General features: G+C 32.9%; 1 protein-coding gene across 1 annotated transcript in view; it reads left to right on the top strand.

Annotated features, from left to right (window-relative positions):
• The window catches only part of LOC114332127 (N-sulphoglucosamine sulphohydrolase), a 68,282-nt gene that overhangs the window by 18,078 nt on the left and 27,092 nt on the right, over positions 1-23,112 (top strand). Inside the window, exons 2-3 of the mRNA XM_050646830.1 lie at positions 225-354; positions 6,997-7,133. Coding sequence (XP_050502787.1) covers positions 225-354; positions 6,997-7,133 — 267 coding nt within the window. The remainder of the gene's footprint in view (positions 1-224; positions 355-6,996; positions 7,134-23,112) is intronic.

Below are 23,112 nucleotides of genomic sequence, written 5' to 3'. Positions count from 1 at the left end.
TGCCGTTTACTCCTCGATGACCTGACACCCACACTACTGTAACAGTTATGTTTCGTCAGTCTAGTTTCTTTAAGCAAGTTCTTCTCGGCATTCCCATACTAGCCTACAGTATACCTTAAAACTTCTATGAGCCCCAATAGCCGTTTGACTATCTGTGCATATATTAAATCGCTTATACAGTCACTTATACATATTAGAAGCGCTCATGTCAATTTTTCTTGCAGCTGACGATGGAGGTTTTGAAATGGGAGTATATCGCAACAAAATATGCCAAACCCCAAATCTGGATAAGTTGGCAAGACAGAGTTTGATATTTAATAAAGCATTTACATCAGTGAGTAGTTGCTCTCCAAGGTAAGAGAAACATTAATATATAAAACTTTCATTTATTTTCCCAATTTCAGTTATTGATCCGATTTTTTTTATTGAACACAGCTAGATTACATTAAATCGTTGAAGTTATTTTTGGTATTGATAAAAGTTTTCAATAAAAGCGTCGTCTGCTTTTTTTACACAAGGAGATGCAGAATTTAATCATTAATTTATTATAAGGGGAGTCAATATAGAACGAAAACTTGCATTGTTTCGGAAAAATTTAAACAAGCTTATATTTCTAAAACTTTTTTTGTTAGTTGATATATATAATGTTAAAGTAAAAAAATTTCTACTCGCAGATTTAGTCGCTAATTGTTTATTAATTGTTTAAATAATATCAATTGTTTTGTATAAATACTTAATTTTAATATCCTTGAATAATTCATCATTTTACTTTGATCAAAAATGTTTCTATTTTGTGTTTGATTATGCTGAATCCGAATTTGACGTTACAATTGGGAAATTAAAAAAAATTACTCTTATACAGTATGTCTGCGTAAGTAGCAACCATATGGGAAACTTTTTTATTATCAATTTTACGCAAAAAAATTATTCTTCATAAAATGCTCTGCATGGTCTAAAATTTAAAACTAAATCATCATATTGTTCCCTAGGGTCGCTGGACGGCGTGGAATTGGCTGTACCGGACTCCTGGACGGTTTTCCGTTCCTGAGAATTAGAACGGGATGTACTACGAGTATCTACCATAGTGTTATTAATTTTTCGAGTGCGTACAGAACGTATGCTGGCACTAGAAAGCTATTTAAGGCAAGCACTTGATTCCTTAAGGAAAATACCGCTGCCTTGAGTGAGATACTGCTCAGGTGTGTGACCTATCGTAGTAGGAATATCACTAGGGCAGTGGTACAAAAATATTCAGATATTTACACGGTGAATATCTCTAAGTACTTTCGATAAGAAAGGCTTAGAGACAAACAAGAATCAGGAAAATAATATGCAACTATGAAATGGCACAATAGTTCTAAGTTTCTCCTTAACTTACGGAAGGAAACCGACTTAGAACAACAAAATACATATATCACAATAGAAATGATAAAGTAAAATGGGAAAATGTCTCGAACGCGTGATCTGCTAGAGAAATACCGTAAGAGACGATTTTCAAACAGTAAGTATAGAAAAATGCACTATAAAATGGCAGAGATAATTCTAAGTTTTTCCTTAACTTACGGAAGGAACCGACTTAGAGAAACAAAATACATATACCAAAGTAAATGATAAAGTAAATAGGAAAATGTCTCGAATGCGTGATCCACAAGAGAAATACCATAAGAGACGATTTTCAAACAGTAAGTATAGAATAAATGCAGCTATAAAATGGCAAAATAATTCTAAGTTTTTCCTTAACTTACGGAAGGAACCGACTTAGAGCAACAAAATACATATATCAAAGTAAATGAGAAAACGTCTCGAATGCGTGATCTACAAGAGAAATACCATAAGAGACAATTTTCAGACAGTAATAAAATGCGTGCAACTATAAAATGGCACAATAAATGTGTTTTTCAAGTGCGTGGTCTGCAAGCAGAGATACCACTGAACAAACACCAAAGACAAATTATATAGAAAAATATCAATAAATATTCAAGTCTTCTCACATTTATAAAATAGCAAAGAAATAAAAAGGCAGATTCTAGGTGGATGTATTACTACACCGAACCCAAGAGTCTTCGATTACGAGGTAAATCTCGAACTGAAGAAATACAGAAAATCCACCTCCTTTTATACCCGATATTCCCTTTGTTCTAGGGATTATGACGTAGGAGATGGATTTTCCCAAGCGGTTGAACCAATCGCGTTTTGGAAAAGTGGCCAGAGATGCTCCCGGCGCGCTGATTGGTCAAAGACTGAACAGCGTCCGAGGACAATATATCAAATTTTATCAATTTTATACGAAGTATGTCAAAGATATGAATTTCGTTCAAGAGTAAAGTACTTTTATATTTCAGAATATCAAAAATTGGTATTTTGAAAAGTGGTTTGGAATTAAAAACTATGTTTTAATATGCAATTACATCCTTCGAATTGAAAAAAAAATTGCAAATTTTTCTCAAATTACGATACCCAACATAATTTTATTACAATTATCATAACTATTTTATTATCAATTTTACGAAAAAAAGTTATTCTTCATAAAATTCTCTACCTGGTCTCAAATCTAAGATGCAATCATCAGATATCAATTTTTTTCAATTGAATACCTATATCAAAAATATGAATTTCACTTAAGAGAAGTACCTTTATAGTTTACAATATTTCAATCAGAAGGATGTTATTGAATATTAAAACATATTATCTAGTTTTTAATTACAAACAACTCTTCTTAATAACAATTTTCGATATTGTGAAATATAAAGATACTTTACTCTTGAGCGAAATTAATATTTTTTGACATGCCTCGTATAAAATTAATACAATTTGATATGTGATGGTTACATCTTAGATTCTACATGATGCAGAGCATTTTATAAAAAGTAACTTTTTTTCGTTAAACTGATAATGAAAAAGTTATCAATAGGTTCCAAGTTACGCAGACATAGGTACTGTAAAAGAGCTCAAAAATTTTTTTTGAACATTTATTATTTTTTAAGCTTGTAATTAAATGTATTTTAGGTAAATTGTACAGAAAAAAGTTTTGATGACTTTGTACAAACATTTTTTCGGTTTTTGTACTACCTACATTTTCTATCTTTCTTAATTTCCACAAAAAAGTTGTTTATTTTATTTCTAAAATAAAATAATTTATTGCATTTTAAAGATTACATCTTAAGTTTTAAAAACACCTATAACCTGAGTAATACCCCCTTAAAGTGGTAGTAATTCTGTAAAACTACGAAGTTTTCAAAAATTGCATTTTTTGAGACGTCGTATCATTTGAATTAAATTTTTGAGATTTTTTTGAATGAAGCATCGTTTATTAAGGTGTTTGAGAGGTAAGTTGTGGAAATTTTACAGTTTTAGAGGTAAAATTGTATTAGTTACACATTTTTAAACAAAATTTATGTATCTCACTTTCGGCCCACACCGTACGTAGGTATACATATGCCCATATATTTTTTTTTTATAATAACTATGACAGCTTTATTGCTCTTCTTTCATTTCCAATTTGTAAAATTTCTTCTTCTTCTTCTTTTTATATAGACATTACTCTGTCTGTTTTTCAATGTGCCTCCAGTAAGTTGTCATTCCATCTTTTTTGTGGTCTTCCCACTGATCGTCTTCCTATTGGGGAACCGTCTCTCGCCGTCCTTACTACTCTATTTGTTGTCGTTCGGCTTATGTGGCCGTTCCATTCTACTCTTCTGATTTTCACCTAGTTATTAATGTTGTCCACCTTGCATCTCCTTCGTATATCTGCACTTCTAGCTCTATCCCACATCGTCTTACCATCGATTTTTCGCAATGTTTTCATCTCTGCTATTTCTAGCATTCTTTTTGTCCTTTCTGTATCAGGTCGTGTTTCTGCCGCGTATGTCATTATTGGTCTGATGACTGTTTTGTAAATTCTGCCTTTCACTCCTTTTCCGATGTTTTTATTTCTCCATATTGCTGCTATTCAGGCAACCTGCGGCTCTGTTTGCTTTATTCATCTGATCTTCCACTTCTGTTTCGAGCTTTCCGTAGCTGCATAGTGTGATGCCTAGATATTTAAACTCCATCACTTGTTCTATTATTTGATCCTCCAGCTCTAATTTACACCTTATTAGATTTGCGGTTATAACCATGCATTTAGTCTTTTTTGGGGAAATTAACATGTTACATTTTCTAGCGGTTAAATTAAATTCGTGCAGCATACGTTGTAAATCATCTTCACTTTGAGAGATTAGTATTGCGTCGTCTGCATAGCAGATTATTTTAAGTTGTTTTTCTCCCATTTGGTATCCTTTTTTTGTTCTTACTTTTTTTATTATTTCGTCCATGATCAGGTTGAACAACAGAGGACTCAGGGAATCTCCCTGTCTTATCCCATTGCCAGCTTCAATTGGGTCAGTTAGTTCATCATCTACTTTTACTTTTATTGTGTTGTTCTGGTAGATATTTTCGATCGTTTTATTTATTCCTATAGGTACCTCTCTTGCGTACAATAAATGTATAACGTCCTTTAATTTGACCCTGTCGAATGACTTCTTAAGGTCCACGAAACATAAGTATGCCGGTTTGTTGTATTCTAACGATTTTTCTTGAATCTGCCTCATTATAAATATAGCGTCGGTGCATGATCTTCCCGACCTAAAACCTTGTTGTTCTTCTGCTAATGTCATAATTTTATTCAGTTTGTTTGTTATCACTTTGGTCGTTAATTTTAGTGTTGTGTTTAATAAATTAATTCCTCTGTAATTCTCCGGGTCCGATTTTTCTCCCTTTTTGAAGAGAGGTATTAGGATGCTTGATCTCCATTCTTGTGGTATTCTGCTTTGTTCTATTATTTTTTGGATTAGTTTTAATAATTGTTTGGTCAGGTCTTGTCCTCCATACTTTAGGAGTTCATTCGATATTCTGTCCTCTCCTGGTGATTTTCTATTTTTTAATTTCCTTAATGCTTCCGTTGCCTCTGCTTCTTCAATATTTGTTTCTTCGTTTGTTGTCACTTCAGGTGTTGGTGGTTCGTTATCGTTATCTTTAGCAAACAGAGATCGAAAATAGTCTGCCCAAGTTTCCTTCTGAATGTGTTTCGTTTTTATTAGTTCGTTCATCTCTTTTCTTTGTCCTCTGATCATTCTCCATATTTCCTTTTGTGTTCCGTAGAAGTCGTGTTCCATCTGTTTTGAGAAACTCTCCCAGTGTTCTCTTTTTATTTGTCTGACTAGAGTGTTTGTTTCGTTTCTAATTCTTTTATAGTGGTTGTATGCCTGTTGTGTTTGTTGTGTTCTGTATTGTAAAAAGGCTTTCTTCTTTTCTTCACATTTTATCTTCACTTCCTCTCGAAACCATGGGGTTTTCTTTTTTGATATATTGGTATTCGTTACTTTCCTCTCTCCAAGTGATTCTGTTGCTGCGTTAATTATGTTACTTTTGAATTTTTCCCAGCTTTCCTCGATGTTATCGTTTTCTAGTATTTCATTATCAGCAGTCTTCTCTGATATTCTTTTTCTACATAAGTACTCCGTGGATTCCGTACTTAGTCCTTCGACTTTGATTTTTGTTTGTGTTGGTGCCACTCTCTTAGGTTTGAAGCGTTTCATGGTGATTCTAATTTTACATAATGCTAGGCTGTGGTCACTACCTACATCTGCTGAGTTGAGGCATCTTACGTCAATTATTTTTGATGGATGTATATCTCTGTTAGTTACAACATAATCTATCATAGATCTTTGTCCACGGGTATTATTGAATGTATATTTGTGTTGGTCTTTGTGGTCAAAAAAGGTGTTGTTTATTCGAAGTTCGTTATTCGTGCAGAAGTTTATCATCAGTTCTCCATTTTCGTTTTTGACATTCTCATCATGTTTTTGTTTAATTCCAGGTATTACTTGGTTGCCTATTCGAGCGTTAAAATCCCCCAGTATTATCAACTTTCCTCTAACTTGATCTACTACTTGTTGCAATTGATCATAGAATATTTCCCTTGTTGTTTGGGGCTTACTATTTTCTGGGCCGTATACTCTGACGATGTTGAGGTCTTCTTTCTCCATTCTAATTTTTGCTGTGACAATCCTTTCTGATACATATTGACACTCTTTGATGTTATTTTGGTATCTTTGGTGTATTAGTAAGGCTACACCCTCTTTGGCCCTGTTTTCTTTTGCTACTCCACTGTATAGATTAGTATATATTCGCCTAATTTTGACTGGCCTTTTCCTTTCTTTTTGGTCTCCTGTAGAGCGCATATATCTATTTTTTTCTCTTTTAGCTCTTGGGTTATTTCTTGATCTCTAGTGTTGAGCGATCTTATGTTTCAAGTGGTTATTCTCATCTGGGTTTTGGAGGTTTTTCTCGTGTCCTTATTTCTTGCCGTGGTCGTCTTCATATTATCAATCCGGTTCCGAGGCTTCATGTTTGAGCAGTATTAGTTTTTACGATTGGTAGGTTGCTAACCTTGCCAATCACCCTCCACATTTTATCCGGGCTTGGGACCGGCTGTGGTAACCGCAGAGCTACTCGATTCACCCCGCAATTACCCCAGGCAGTGTTTGTAAAATTTAATTTGATTAATTACTTAAAGAATTATATTAAAATAACTCAACCGTGCGCTTCACCGAACGTTACAATTCAGTGCACCAATGGTTGTGAGAAGGGTGAGTTTAGCGTTATAAATAAAAAATTATAGAAGCTATGGATTTAATTTCAGAAAAATCTTTGTACATATAAGGTTTTTTGTGAAAAATTTTCTGAATTTTTCAGTGGTTAAGTCAGTTTTTTTCTTAGATTTATATTTTCGTAGGTAGTAAAAAAACAACTAATTTCGCAGTTCGTTTGTTTAATAAAAAATGAAGCACCCACTTCTGGAGTAGAACTTTTTGATATGCTGTTTATTAAACATTTCTTAATCAAATTACAAAAAGTTCTATCTTGATTGATTTTTTCCATAAGCAAAAACTCTATTGACTCCCCTATTATCCTTTTGTATTTTTCATTCTAATTTTATAAATTTGAATATTATAGCCGAGCTGCACTTTTGACAGGAACACCATCTCATCAAAATGGCATGTATGGCCTGCATCAAGGAGTACATAATTTTAATTCCTTGTCCAATGTAAATAGCATATCCAATATATTAAAGCAAAACGGAATTAGGACAGGTAAGGTGAAGTTTACATATTTAACCCTTTAACGTCGGGAACTGCATATACGCGCAAAAGTTTGCTTGCCACATATACGGGAGACGCATATATTCACTTGCATCAAAATGTATTTCAGAGCGGGAAACGTTATATTCATTTTTATAAATAATTACTAAAACGTGTATCTTGTGTGCTTCTTTTTTCTTCTTTTTTTGGCCTTTTGGAACTGCGCCCATTTAGCCAGCAACACTTCTTAAAATCAAATCCAATCGAACAATCAAAGGTAGGGAAGGGAAAAAAAACTTTTCGCACCCATGTGGTTGAGGGTGACTAACCACAGACTAAGTAGGGATACGGGGTATTATTAATTTACACGACTAATTTTATGATCTAACTAAAGTTTCAATTTACACGACTTAACATAATCTAGAACAGCGATACTCAACCTTTTATTTTCCTGGGCCACATAGTAGCTATTGCCACAGCTTGCGGGCCGCAATCAAGATGAAGTAGTATACAGGGTGTTTCGTTGGGAAACGGAAATACTTGAATGGTGGATAGAGGTAAATGAGGCGGTTCTAGACATACTAAATTTATTGCTCCACCGACTTTATAACCGAGTTACAGAGTGTTTTATCGATTTTGCCCATTTCTTTCTGGACCCATAACTTTAGAACCGCCTTGTATATTTTTTTGATATTTGGTACACATGTCACATTTAGAACCCAAACCACCCAACTACTAATCACAAGAAAAATCCAGGTCTGGATTAAACAAAACTATAAATCCATTGTGACCTTGAAACAACATCCTGTATATTGAAATTTTCAAAACCCGTTTGCACATTTGAAAGGAGCTTTAATGGAAATTATGTCAAAATTTTTAAGAACTCGAACTTTCAAAACAAAAATTTCGATATAATTTCAAAATTAATGTCATTAAATTATCTGCGCAAAAAATTGAAGCGAGCAATTAAACTTAGTTTTTGTGCTCTTTTAACTGCGCAGATGAATTTCGAAAATTTTAATATACAGGGTGTTGTTTCAAGGTCACAATTATTTTAAATTTATGTTTTTGTTAATCCGAACCTCAATTTTTCTTGTGATTATTAAATGGGTTGTTGCAATTTAGTAAATAAGTATATTGATTATTTTTAAAATGAGGATTTGTTCATTAACTTTAATAATTTATTATTAAAAGTTAATAATACCCTGCGTTTTAATCAGAGTTCTTAAAAATTTCAATATAATTTAAAATTCAAGTCATTAAATTGTCTGCCTCACGCCCAAACACGCCTCAAACGCATCGTCACACTATCAAATAATTTGAAAAACACATGAAATTTGACAAATAATTTGATCACAGGTCCCTTTAGTTAGCCTTCGGGCCGCATAAAAAACGCTAGAGGGCCACATGCCGTATCACTGATCTAGAAGAATCCTAAAGATTGACGGTTTGTTCAAAGCTAATAAGTTCATCAGATTATATAGGGGATAAACGTTTTCTTGCAACGGCTGCATATTAAATAGATTTCTTTGTGTCACATATTTGTCACATGCAAAAAATATATGATCCAAGTCACTTATTGTATTGCAATTTTCGCATAAATCCGACTGTATTACATTGATTTTATATAGCTGTAGTAGTCTAAGATCCGAATAGGAGGTCGGAATGTACCCATCTGCTTGCCGGATGAAACATTTTTTTTTTTATTAAATTTCATACGTAGACAAACACGACCAGCATGGGTTGCCTATCAAACTCGTGTCATAGCTATCCTTAGGTGGGGGGCGTAGGGGTTGAAATTAACATTTCAAGCACATTTTTGTGAATTTTTTTTGAAAGTATGATAAAATTATTTTATTTTTAAATTAAATAAGCGTATTCAGTTTAATTCCAAGAATACTAAAAAATATTCAAGGAAAAATATTGAAACATAAGCCAACGGTGGCAAATTTTTAAAGACACCTCGAAAGAAAAGTGGATTTTGCGGTGGACATCCGAACTTATCATTGGATCATGGTAAACAAAAAATTCAGAAAGATTTTATTAGCTTATATGTTTATCGAGATAACTGTGTTATGCCGAGTTTTTTAATTATAACAATTTTTGACTATTTGGTATCACTCAGAAATAAAAACAACGAAATTTTTAGCACAAAAAAGGGCGAAAATCAACATTTATTATTGTTAAATAAAACTTACTTACTTAGTCCTAAGCCTTTCTACCTTTAGGTGTAAGGCTGGTGGAGTTGAGTTTTGCATTGTAGTCTCCATGCTTTCCGATCTTGCGTTACGTTTCTTGCACTTTCCAATGTCAATCCCTTCTTCTCGTCTTCTTTCCTGATTTCATCTACCCACATAACTCTTGGTCTTCCTCTTTTGTTTTTCCCCTGCACTCTCGTTTCGAACACTCGTTTTGTAAGCGTCTCGTTCGACATTCTACACACGTGCCCGAACCATCTAAGTTGTACCTCCACTATTTTTCCATTAATTGGTTCCAGTTTTAGGTTTTGTCTAATTGTTTCGTTTCGTATTTTGTCTGTCCTCTTTCTGTTTGCTATTTTCCTCAGGAACCTCATTTCCATAGCATTGACTCTGGATTTTTGTCTCCCCGTCAATGTCAATGTCTCGCTGCTATGCATGATTGTTGGTCTAACTACTGATTTAACGACTGCCGTTTTTACTTTCTCCGGTATCTCTTTTTTCCCCAAAAATGTTGTTTTCATAGCGTTAAATAAGCTTCCTGTTCGTCCCATTCTCTCGTTTATTTCTATGTCTTGTTTACCATTTGCTTCGATTATTACTCCTAGGTATTTAAAATATTCCACTTGGTCTAGTTGTTTCCCGTCTAATTCTATTGCGTGTGTCTTCCTCGTATTTGAAATTATCATTGTTTTTGTTTTCTCTGTATTAATTTTCATATTTATGTTTGATAGTTCTTCTTCTAGGATTTCAAGATTGTTCTGTAGGTCTTCTCTGTTTTCTGCTATCAATACCATGTCGTCTGCGAATAGTAGCTCCGATAGTTCAGTCCGTTTTATTTGCCAGTATCCTAATGTTAGTTTTCTCATTCTTCTCTTGGCTTTCTTTATCGCTTCATCCAGTACCACTGAAAATAGCAGTGGACTCAGCACGCATCCCTGTTTGACGCCTTGACTTGTAGTAAATTCTCTGGATTCCTCGTTATTGGTTCTTATTGTATTTGTATTATTTTTGTACATATCCTTTATTACTTCTATTATGTGTCTGTCGACTCCCCTTTCTTTTAGTGTCTTCCATATGTCCTTTCTTCGGATTCTGTCAAACGCCTTTTCCAGGTCGATGAAGCACATATATATCTCTCTATTCTTCTTGATTACCTTCTCACTTACTTGTCTTAATGTTAATATTAGGTCTTGCGTGCTTCTGTCCTTCCTGAATCCACACTGTGTGTCTTCCATAGTTGTTTCTATTTGGGTTTTCATTCTTGTCTCTATTATTCTTGTGAATACCTTCCCAGGGATACTTGATATGGTGATACCTCGGTAATTATTACAGTTTCTCTTGTCTCCTTTTTTGTGTATTGGTAGTATAATGTCTTTCTTCCAGTCCTTTGGTAATTCTGCTCTATTTATGATATCATTCATTAGTTCTTTCATGCTATCCATTCCCTCTGTCCCCATGAATTTTATCATTTCCGGGGTGATATGATCCTTGCCTGGTGCTTTGCCCAATTTTACTCTTTCTATTGCTTTCTCTAATTCCTCTCTTGTTATGGATTCCACTTGTTGTCCTTTCTTGTATCTCCCCTATGTTGTCCGTGTCTGCATGAGTTAGCTCTTTGAAATGTTCTCTCCATCTTTCCATTATTTGTTTTTCTTCTGTTAGTACGTTTCCATTCTTGTCTTTTATATTCGGCATCGTGTGCTCTTTCTTTTGTCTGAGTTGTTTTAATGCGCCATAGAAGAGTTTCTGGTTTTCCCTATAATTTTTTGTCATTTTTTGTCCAAATCTCTCCAATGACCTTTCCTTTCCTGCTTTCACCGCTATTTTAACCTCTTTCCTTTTTTATTTATATGCCTCGTAATCTTCCGGGTGTTTTGTACTTAGGTATCTCTTCCATTTTTCTTTTTTGTTCTTTATTTTCTCTCGTATTTCTTCCGTCCACCATTCCGTTCTCCTTATGTTAGTATTTGCTATTTTTGCTTTCCCACAAGTTTCCTCAGCTGCTTTGATTATGCTGGTTTTTAGATATTCCCATTTTTCTTCTATATTTGTATTTTTTGCCCTACCTTTCAGAGTATTATCTAATTTTTCTTGGAATTTCTTCTTATATCTTTCCTCTTTAATTTGTAACTTTTTATTTTTTCGTTTACTACCTTTCTTCTCTTTTCTTCTTTTTCTTCTGTTGTTCTAATTCTCATTATTACTAGATGGTGGTCACTGCCAATCTCTGAGCCTCTTTTCACTTTCGTATCCTGTACTCTTTTCCATTTGTTGCTGCTTACCAAAAAGTAATCTATGATTGATTTTTCGTTTCTGCTGTCTTGTACTCTCGTGTATTTGTGTACTTCTTTATGTTTAAACTTTGTATTTGTTATAACTAGTTCGTTCTCCATACATATTTCTATTATTCTTTCACCATTTCTGTTTAGTATTTCTTCTCCTTCTTTTCCCATGCACTCCTCTATTCCGCTGTTGTTGTTTCCGACTCTACCGTTTAGATCTCCCATTACAATTATGTTTTCTTCCCCATTATCAATTTGCATTTGGAGCTCCTCGAAAAATTTATCTTTCTCTTCCTTTCTTGCATCTTCATTTACTCCGTAGGCTGTTATTATTGTCCATATTTCTTCGTCCATCAGTTTAATTTTCACCGATAATATTCTCTGGTTAACATATGTTTCTTCTATAACGTGTTGTAGTCTATTCGGTGCAATTATTATCCCGACTCCTTCTTTTACTCTCTCTTTTGTATCCGCTCCTACCCAAAGTAACCAATATCTTTTGTGTATTTTCTTAAGACCTTTTCCTTTCATCTTCGTTTCCGTTATTCCTAGTATTTCTATTTTTTGTTTTATCATTTCTTCTACCAATTCTTCCTCTTTTCCTTTGATGCTTCTCACATTCCATGTTCCCATTTTTATCTCTCCTTTTCTCTGCAATCTAGCTTTCCCCTTCTTTTTATTTTCATCCTTGTTTACCTGTGCATCATCTTTTTCCCTATCGCTTTTCCCATTCATTGCCTTGGTCGTCATTGTTGTGTGTCCGGTCTCATTATTTTCTATTACTTTTTTGGAGTCCTTTCCCCGATGTTTTCTAGTTAAACAAAAAAGTCTGTTAAATAAAAAATAAGCATAAAACAAAAAATATATCGACAGCGTTACCCCAAGAAATGTCTAAAGAAAAACCAACGAAATTTTTAGCGCAAAAAAGGGCGAAAATCAACATTTATTATTGTTAAATAAAAAATAAGCATAAAACAAAAAATATATCGACAGCGTTACCTCAAGAAATGTCTAAAGAAATAAAAAAATGTCTAAAATATCTTTTTGAATCGCGGAGTAATTTACAAAAGAAAATGGGAACAGCTGTTGACCGTTGTTCATTACGTTCAAGCGTGCTGACGCGAACTTGCTGCAAAGCGAGTCGAAGATAGGGATATTCAACACTAGTCCCCTAGCTTCGACTCGCTTTGCAGCATCTTCGCGCCAGCGCGCTTTAGCGTAGTGAGAAACGGTCAAGAGCTGTTCTCATTTTCTTTTGTAAATTACCCCGCAATTCAAAAACATATTCCAGTGTGCATAACTTTACGATTTGACAGACAAAAAAAATTGAAAATAGAAGTTGACAATACTTTAAAAGCGTTTTTGTCAAAACTGCTTTTTTTAAAGCCTGTAGACATTGTAACTCAAAAACTACTTGACCAACTCACCTGGAATTGTGTACATATTTTCTTTAGGCATTCCTTGAGGTAACACTGTCGAGGTATTTTTTGTTTTATGCTTATATTTTGTTTAACAATAATAAATATGTTGATTTTCACCCTTTTTTCTTTAAAAATTTAGTTGTTTTGACTTCTGAGTGATACTAATAAGTCAAAGATCATTAAAACTAAAAGAAACTTGACAGCGTTATCTCGAGAAACTCATAAGCTAATAAAATCTTTTTGAATTTTTTGTCTATATCCAGGGCCGTAACTACCATTGGGGCAACCGGGGCAGTGCCCCGGGCCCCCGGCCAAGGCGGGCCCCGCAGGGGCCATCGTTTGGGTGGCCGTGCATAGATTTTAACGAGGAAAATAAAGATATGTATTTTAAACGCCAATTCCAACGAAATAGTTTCAAATGACACAATTTTAAAAAGACCTTACAGATGCACCCTAAACCTCAACATAAAGTTGAGGGGGCTAAGCTGGGGTCCCCGAGACCATAACATAAAAATTTAAATTATTACCTAGGAAATTAGTTATTTTGGCATAATAAAACCTAAAATGCCATTGAAAGAGGAGGCCCGGGCTAAGCTGGGGCCCACGAGACCTTTCGTAAAGATATAAATTGTTACTGAGAAAATTAGTTATTTTGGCGAAATAAAAACTAAAATACAACCGGAATATGGGCCCCCCGTCCCAGCTATATTGTCTTAACCAATTTACCCCAGGCCACATATTGGTACGTGAAAGGAACCACATTGTAGCCGAACAATGTACTTGCATAAAACAGATAAGATGGTACATACTTGCAAAATTATTTAACTTAAAATAAGGTGATTTCAAAATTTTTTGTTTTAGTCAACTAAAATAGCAATATATAGGTACAAGAAACTTCAGTCATGAAATGCGTTAAAATGAGTTTTCAAGGGGTTAAATATCAAGCATTTTTTCGGACTCCCCCCAATTCCGCTGGGGGATAAACCCCAGACCCCACGGTAGGGGCCCCCAGATCACGTTTGCCCCGGGGCCCCCAACATCGTAGTTACGGCCCTGTCTATATCACAATCCAATGATAAATTCTGATGTCCACCGTAAAATTCATTGTTTTTTTGAGGTGTCTTTAAAAATTTGCCACCGTTGGCTTATTTTTCAGTATTTTTCCTTGAATTGTTTCTATTTAATTGTAATCTATGAATTAAGTAATCTATGAATTGTACTGAATGTGTCTATTTAATTTAAAAATAAAATTATTGTACCATACCTTCAAAAAATATGCTTGAAATATTGATTTCAACCCCTACGGCCCCTCCTTAAGAATAGCTGTGACACGATTTTGATAGGCAACCCATGCGGGTCGTGCTTGCCTATGTATGAAATTTAATAAAAAAAATGTTTCATCCGGCAAGCAGATGGGTACATTTCGACCTCCTATTCGGATCCCGTACTATGCGGGATAACAGGCATGGCCAAAATTTTAGTCGAGAGATCGTAACAATATCGTGTCTTGAAAAATTTAAATATGTATGCCAATAAACTGTGGGGATTTTCGGATGTAAAAGAGTATACCTTGTCGGACAATTTATACAGTACTGATTCCATTGAAGATTCTAGTTATCACATGTAGTCTGGTTTTACTTATGGTTATACATTCTTGAAGTCCAATATCATTCAATGCTTCCTCGCCACTGAAAATGCTGTCTTTTGCCAACTGATCTACTTTTTCATTATTTTCAAGACCAATATGAGCTTTTATCCATGTGAATAGTATATTACACTGCATAGTAGTTAGATTAGATAATAGTATTTTTAATTATTTGATGTAGGGATTTACGTTAACAGAATTTCCGTCTAGTTGACTAGAGAAACTTCTTAAAACTGATAATGAGTCGGATAATATGTTTATTTGTTTGAGATTTTTATTTTCGGCGTATTGGCATGCTTTTATCTTGTGTGCTTGTTTATTCAATTTTACACTAACGAACTTACTTAACTTTAACTTTAACGACTTTACTTAACGAACGACAAGAGTCGGGAAATGCGCATAGAAATGTTAAATGCAATACTCAAAAACCCCCCGGTATATAGGGCACTGCACGTTTAAAAATTGCCGTCGCGAAAGGGTTAAAGTTCTTTTTCTTTCTGAGATTGGTTACATAAACCTCTTTTTATACAGGGAGTCCTAAAATGACGCCCCGGTTTTCTGCTATTGTTATAGATTGATTGATAAAAAATAAAGATTTAAAATTCAATTTTTAAAATTGATTAAAAACGAATTAAGCTGAAAAAAAGACAAATTTTACAGACTGGCGGAACATAACAGTCTCACACTGATATTAGCCATCTGTGAATACACGGAAATGAAAGAGCTGATAAATTTTCTAGAAAAGCATCAGCTAGAAATATGTCGGTCCAGAACCGGTCGTAGGAGTGCCATAAAGCAGGTGCTGTAAGTGCTGAAGTACTGCGAACAACAATCAGGAATCGGCTCAGAGTCATAACAGGTTTCCGTACTGCATATGCGCCAGCCAAGCGACACCATACAATTGGGCTGTTTCATGGAGACTCAAGCTGTAGACTCTATAACAGATGACCTGAAAAAGTCAATCATATCTTCAATAACAGCGAGACATTAGATCGCAAGCGATGAACGCTTTTCAGAGACTATCAAGTGGCTAAAAAAACATGGTAACCAGCTTCTAGACCTTTTTAAGCTGGTACGGCCACGGAGTTCCAGAATCATGGAATGGATACCATGAATGAATGGAAGATGAATAAACCAACTGGATGCAGTACGACGGGTTTATAACAGGCAACTTTCAAAAAAAAGCTTTTAACGAATGACTGACATACATTGCTATGGTGATGTTAAAATTTTTTTATTGCTTCTGTCATTATGAGTATAGGTTATAGGTAATTATAAATTCAGATATTTGTTTTAAAAATAAAACATTAGTATTCTAATGAGTATACTCGTACGTTTATACGTGTATGTTAAAAGTATTCATTCTTCAGTCTTGGCCCCCTGGAGGGAATGTAGTAGTCGTCGTGGTATCGTGTATGATCCTTCTACATAGGATCTGGTCATTTCTATTACGTCATACATAGGTCTTTTGCAATTTCTGATCTGATCTGGTTAATCCATTTCGTTGGAGATCTTCCTCGTCATCTTCGGTCTTCTACTTTCCATTGAATGATGAGTCTCTCCATATTACACGAGCGGGACACTCTCAAAAAAGTGCTTAGTTTTCGAGATACTGACCACGGAGGGGTGAATGGCTAATTTTATTCATACTTTATATTTTCGAGGGTGCTAAAAACGAAAATGGGGTTTATTTTAAATTTTATGTGGGGGAACATTGTCAAAATCGCAATTTTAACTTAAAAATAAAAAAAATGAAATCACGTTTTTTTTTGCGTTTATCTAGCTACAACTCTGTTTTATTTTAATATTATTTTCTGAAATTTTTACGGTATATAGCTCTAACATTTCTGAAGACAACGGTACCTGTTTCAAGCTTTTATTCTTATCCTGAGGTTATGAATTTTTTAAAGAAAAAGGTGCGGATTTGTGCATTGCAAAGTTTAATCGTAAAAGTTATGTGACGAAGTTTAAAATTTAGCTTCTTAATCACGTTTATGTTAAAGAAGAGAGTTCAAAAAAGTTTTCTGGTCAGTTTTAGATCAAAATGTTTTATAGAAAAAAATAGTGCAACTTTTAATATCGACATTAGAAATCCCCAATATAACGCTTATTTTTCGAGATACTGACCATGGCTGGTGAATGGCTAATTTTGGTCTTATATTATGTTTTTGACAGTGATGAAAACGAAAATGAAATTTATTTTAAATTTTAGGTGGAGTATTGGAGGTGGGTATTTTTAATCTAAAAATAAAAAAAAATGAAATCACGTTTTTTTGCGTTTAGCTCGCTACAACTCTGGTCCGTTTTAATATTTTTTTCTAAAGTTTGTACACTGTATATCGCTCACTTTTTTGAAGACAATGGTTTATACTTTAAGCGTTTAGTCCTATTCTAGTAAAAGTTATGAATCTTTTAAAGTACAAGGTGCAGATTCGTGAATTGCAAAGTTTAATCGCAAAATTTGACTGACAAAATTTGAAATATAGATTTTAAATCAAATTCAAAAATAAAACATGAGTACAAAGAAGTTTTCTGGAAAGTTTTGGATCAACATGTTTTATAGACAACAAATGGTGCAACGTTTAACATCTACGTTATAAATCCCCAAAATAACGCTAATTTTTCGAGATACTGATCATTGTTGGTGAATGGCTAATTTTGTTCTTATTTTATGTTTTTGATGGTGCTGAAAACGAAAATCAAGTTTATTTTGAATTTTAGGTGGAAGAACATTGTCAAAATCGCAATTTTGCCCTAAAAATAAAAAAAAAGTTAAACCACGTTTTTCTTAAAATTAAAAGTTGCACCATATTTTTTCTATAACACATCTAGACCTAAAACTCCCCATAAAACTTCTTTGAACTCTATGGTTTAACATAAATGTAATCAAATAGATAAATTTTAAATTTTGTCACTTAATTTTTGCGATTTAGCTCTGCAATTCACGAATCTGCACCTTTTATTTTTTAAAATTCATAAGTTTTATAAAGAAAAGACTAAAAGACTACAGTTACTTTCATAGTCTTCACAAAGGTGAGAAATACATGCTGTAGAAATTTTAGAAAAAAATATTAAAATGGAACAGAGTTGTAGTGAGGAAGGTAAAAATTCGTGACTTCATTTTTTTTTAATTTTTAGGTTAAAATTGCGATTTTGACAATGTTCCCTTACATAAAATTCAAAATAAACCTCTTTTTCGTTGTCAGCACAATCAAAAACATAAAATAAGACCAAAATTAGCCATTCACCTCCCATGGCCAGTATCTCGAAAAATTAGCGTTATTTTGGGGATGTATAACGTCTATATTAAGGCTATGGGTACATACTTCGCAAATATTTTACGTGTATCCCTACTTTTTCTATCTTTACACGGCAAATTACGCGTAGTTAAATTCACACTGGTATGGATATGTAAACATTACTAGAATGTCATTCTACTTGAAAATGTCATCATTAATTTAAAGAGATGGGTTTTGAATGTTCTTGGATAACTGTTATTTTTATAATTGGAAATTATTAATTCAGTTAATAAATGTGATAATTTTTCACTAACTATGTATTCAGTGATTGTAATAATTTATTTGTACAACAAAGACTAATACTCAATCGAGAAAAGAGGAAAGTGTTAAAGTGATTTTTTAATAATGTATTGTTATGGAATGCTTACAATTTTGAACATCTTTAACAACAAAATACTTGGATCACAGAATATATTATCCTGATGTATTCTCTGCTTGGATCTTCCACAAATAATACACAATAAATAACTTTTTATTAAGTTCACGTCTTAAATCAATTATTTATCAAATACACTATATTTCAATAATATTTAATCAGTAACTCAACATATTCCCGATGCAATGTCAAATATTTAAAATTGTCACTGATTGTCAGTGTCTGACTGACAATATATGCTGACAATATTATATTCGGCTGAGTGCGTTGTAAGACAAAGATAGATTTGGAAAATATTACCACGGCATTGTGTTTATTTTTTTCGAATCCTGAAAAAACCAATAAATATTTTTGAAAAATTTAAACGCAGAATGAAAGACTAAATTATTACCGAGGGCCGAAAGTCCCTTAGAATAAATAAAAAGTTTATTTTGAATGATATATTTGAAATTAAAAATCACACTAAATTTTCTCTTAGTTTTTCACCCCTGTAACTTATTAAAATAAACATTATAGAAGTTCTCAGGGACTTTCGGCCCTCGCTAATAACGTGATCTTTCATTCTGCGTTTAAATTTTTCAAAAATATTAGTTTTCTCAGGATTCGAAAAAAATGAATCCCCATTTGAATATCATTGCAGCCGAAAATACGTACCGATCCTCTTAAAAGTTGCGCCATTTTTTTATATTAACCATTTGTAACTAAAACTTTCCAGAAAACTTCTTTGTACTCTATTTTTAACATAAACGTGATTAATAAAATAAGTTTTAAATTTTTCCACTCAACTTTTGCGATTAAACTTTGCAATTCACAAATCTGCACCTTGCACTTTAAAAAATTTATAACTTTTACTAGAATAAGACTAAAATCTTAAAACAGATACCGTTGTCTTCAAAAAAGTGAGTAACATATAGTGTACAAACCTTAGAAAAAAATATTAAAACCGACCAGAGTTGTAGCGAGTTAAACGCAAAAAACGTGATTTCACTTTTTTATTTTTATGGTAAAATTGCGATTTTGACAATATTCCCCCAACTAAAATTTAAAATAAATTTCATTTTCGTTTTCAGCACCGTCAAAAACATAATCTACGACCAAAATTAGCCATTCACCACCCATGGTCAGTATCTCGAAAAATAACCGTTATATTGGGGTTTTCTAATGTCGATAATAAAAGTTGCACTATTTTTTTTTCTATAAAACATTTTGATCTAACATTTTCCAGAAAACTTCTTTGTACTCTCTATTTTAACATAAACGTGATTAAAAGTCTAAATTTGAAATTTCGTCACTCATCTTTTGCGATTAAACTTTGCAATGCACAAATCCGCACCTTTTCCTTTGAAAATTTCATAACCTTTATCAGAATAAGAATTAAAGCTTAAAGCAGATACCTTTGTCTTCAGAAATGTTATAGCTATATACTGTAAAAATTTCAGAAAAAAATATTAAAATGGAACAGAGATGTAACGAGGTAAACGCAAAAAACATGTTTTTATTTTTATTTATTTTTAGGGTAAAATTGCGATTTTGGCAATGTTCCCCCACATGAAATTCAAAATAAATCTCATTTTCGTTTTCAGCACCGTCAAAAACATACAGTATGTCTAAAATTAGCCACTCACCTCTCCGTGGTCAGTACCTGGTCATTTTCGGGGTATGACATGTCCAATATATTTTAATTGTTGTAGTTGGATTTTGCTGGAGAGTATCTTACAGACCTTTAGTTATTTTAGAATAAAATTATTTGTTCTACGCCATTCTACGGTCGGTCCATGGAATTCGCAACATTTTTCTTCAGCAGAACGTTGGCATATCAGTGACGTCTATCTTTTTCCTTTCTAATTGGTGCCCTAAAGTCCAAGATTCACATCCATATGTCATAACTGGAAATATTAATGAGTTGACCAATCTCATTTTTATAGGGGTTTTTTAAATATTGGAATCTTTCCATATTAAGGTAGTCTTTGGTTTAAAGCCACATTAAATAGAAACTTTTTCCACCTTAACGCCATGGGTTCTAAGCTTTGTAGATTCTCCTTAGGCTAACACTAATAATTGTAGATACCTATACAGGGTGAGGCAGATAAAGGGCCTATTAGAAATATCTCCAGAACTCAAGGTAATAAAATTATGAAAATCGGAATACAGGGGTTTTGAGGTGTGAACTATTTAATGAAAATATTTTGGTCTCTTTGCTACTTCCGGTTATACCGGAAGTTGGTTGTAACTTCGTTTTTTTAAATAGGACACCCTGTAAATTTTTACATTTTTGGATTCTCCTTGATTTCTTCTTTCTTAAAATATAAGCTTTTGTAATATTATACAGGGTAGGTTAAAAGATAATTAAGTTTTTTTATTAATTTCGTAGCAAAATTCACACCCTGTAGAATTGTAGTAGTTTGACATAATAAACTCTGTTTATGTTCAAATGATTTTTAATATAGTCTACTATGTTAAGAATAATTGGTATAGTTAAATTTTTCCTTTTTTGTATACAGGGTTGGTCGAAACTCAGAATGAGTATTTTCTGAGTTTTCTTAAATGGAACACTCTGTATTTTAGTATTGTAATGAAATGTTATTTTAGGATACTTTTTAATTTCTTAAGCAATCCCTATACCTAACTGCTTCAATTTGTGAGTTATTGGTGATCCAAACCAAACATTAAAATTGCAACAAAAAATACCTGAAATTTTATTAGGTTGGCCGTAAAAATATTCAATCACAAATAATTTTTCGGAAATAAATACATACTAATCGAGACTGATACTTAAAATTGCAAATAATGGTTGAGCTATCAAAATATCTACGTAGTTAAGATTGTTGGTGCGATTAACAATTAAGCACAAATTAAAGCAGTTGGGTATAGGGAATGCTTAAGAAATTAAAAAGTACCATAAAATACCATTTCATTATAATACTAAAATATAGTGTGTTCCATTTAAGAAAACTCATAAAATACACATTCCGAGTTTCGACCCACCCTGTATACTAAAATTCAAAATTTAGCTATACTAATACTTGGTAACAATAGTAGACCATATTAAAAATCAGTCGAACATATAAAGGGATTTTGATGTAAAACTACTACAATTCTACAGGGTGTGAATTTTGCTACGAAATTAATAAAAAAACCTAATTATCTTTTAATCTACCCTGTATAATATTACAAAACCTTATATTTTAAGAAATAAGAAATCGAGGAGAATCCAAAAACGTAAAAATCTATAGGGTGTCCCATTTAAAAAAACTAAGTTACAATCAACTTCCGGTATAACCGGAAGTAGCAAAGAGACCAAAATATTTTCATTAAATAGTTCACACCTCAAAACCCCTATATTCCAATTTTCATAATTTTCTTTACTTTAGTTCTCGAGATATTTCTAATAGGCCCTTTATCTGCCTCACCCTATATATACAGTGAGCACGTAACGGTTGGAATAAATTCATTTTTTCATGAATGGGCGACTTTGGAACTAAATCGTAATCGATGATTTTTTTAAATGAGAATAGGATTTGTGTGATAGCTCATTTGAAAGGTTATTCAATTCTCTATTCAGTAATATAAACATGAACATAATTATTTATACAGGGTGTCCAAAAAATGTTTTGAATTAAATATTAATTGAGACAAAAAGAAGAATGTATGCAATTTATTTAATTCAAAATAACATTTTACTGCTGTCAGAAAATAGGAAAAAATGTTTATTTGAAAAATAAACATTGTTTTTTGCTTAGCTTCAAATAAATGTTTTGATTAAATGTTCAAACTGCCAAGAGGCAGGTGGGTAGCAGCTATAACATTGAATTTAAGCGTAGAACAGTATTTATTTGTCAAATAAACATTTTTTAATTGTTTTCTGACAACAGTGAAATATGTTTTGAATTAAATAAATTACATAGGTACATTCTTCTTTTTGTCTCAATTAATGTTTAATTCAAAAAAAATTTTGGACACCCTGTATAAATAATTATGCTAATGTTTATATTACTGAATATAGAATTTAATCACTTTTCAAGAGCTATCACACGACCCCTATTCTCATTTAAAAAAATCATCGATTACGTCATCACGCCCAGATGAATGACGTCACTAGTATGATATATATGCCAAAACATCATAATTTAAAAATAAAAATCGATCTGTTTCGGAATTTGCTTCCAAATTGCCAATTCACAAAAAAATTAATTTATTCCAACCATTAGGTACGTGCTCACTGTATATTATGATTATAGTCTAACCCAGGGGTGGGCAAAGTGCGGCCCGCGGGCCGCATGCGGTCCTTTATACATTTTTTTGGGCCCGCGGAAACAAGTAAATTATTTTCATTTAAAGATTGTTTTAAATTATTGCTATATTAATAAATAAATATTACTCCATTAAAATGTTACATTTTTTAAGCCATACCTTGCATTTGTTAGAGGAGTCAATTTTATTTCTTTAATGTGTAGGGTGGATCAGTAGAAGCTTAAGTTCAAGTTTTTGGGGTCGCCCCTTGTCCCCCGGCCGCCATCTTGGAAATAGGGTGCAAACATAGAATGTAGCAAATTATATTTTCTACAATTTTGTTTCTATTACTTTTTATCGTCAAGTGACCAACAAAAAAAATATAAACAAAAATATGTAAAAAATTTTTAACAAGTTTCCTTTTGGAGGTTATAACTTTTTTCAGTTCATTTTAAAATACAATAACATTATAGCAATTTTGTAGGGGGTTTTTCAGTGAACAATTTCCACTATAAAGTTGCTTTATTATATTTATTT

Source organism: Diabrotica virgifera, chromosome 3 (genome assembly GCF_917563875.1).
Source record: "Diabrotica virgifera virgifera chromosome 3, PGI_DIABVI_V3a".
Taxonomy (NCBI): Eukaryota; Metazoa; Arthropoda; class Insecta; order Coleoptera; family Chrysomelidae; genus Diabrotica; species Diabrotica virgifera.
This window is presented reverse-complemented; position numbering and strand designations above follow the sequence as displayed.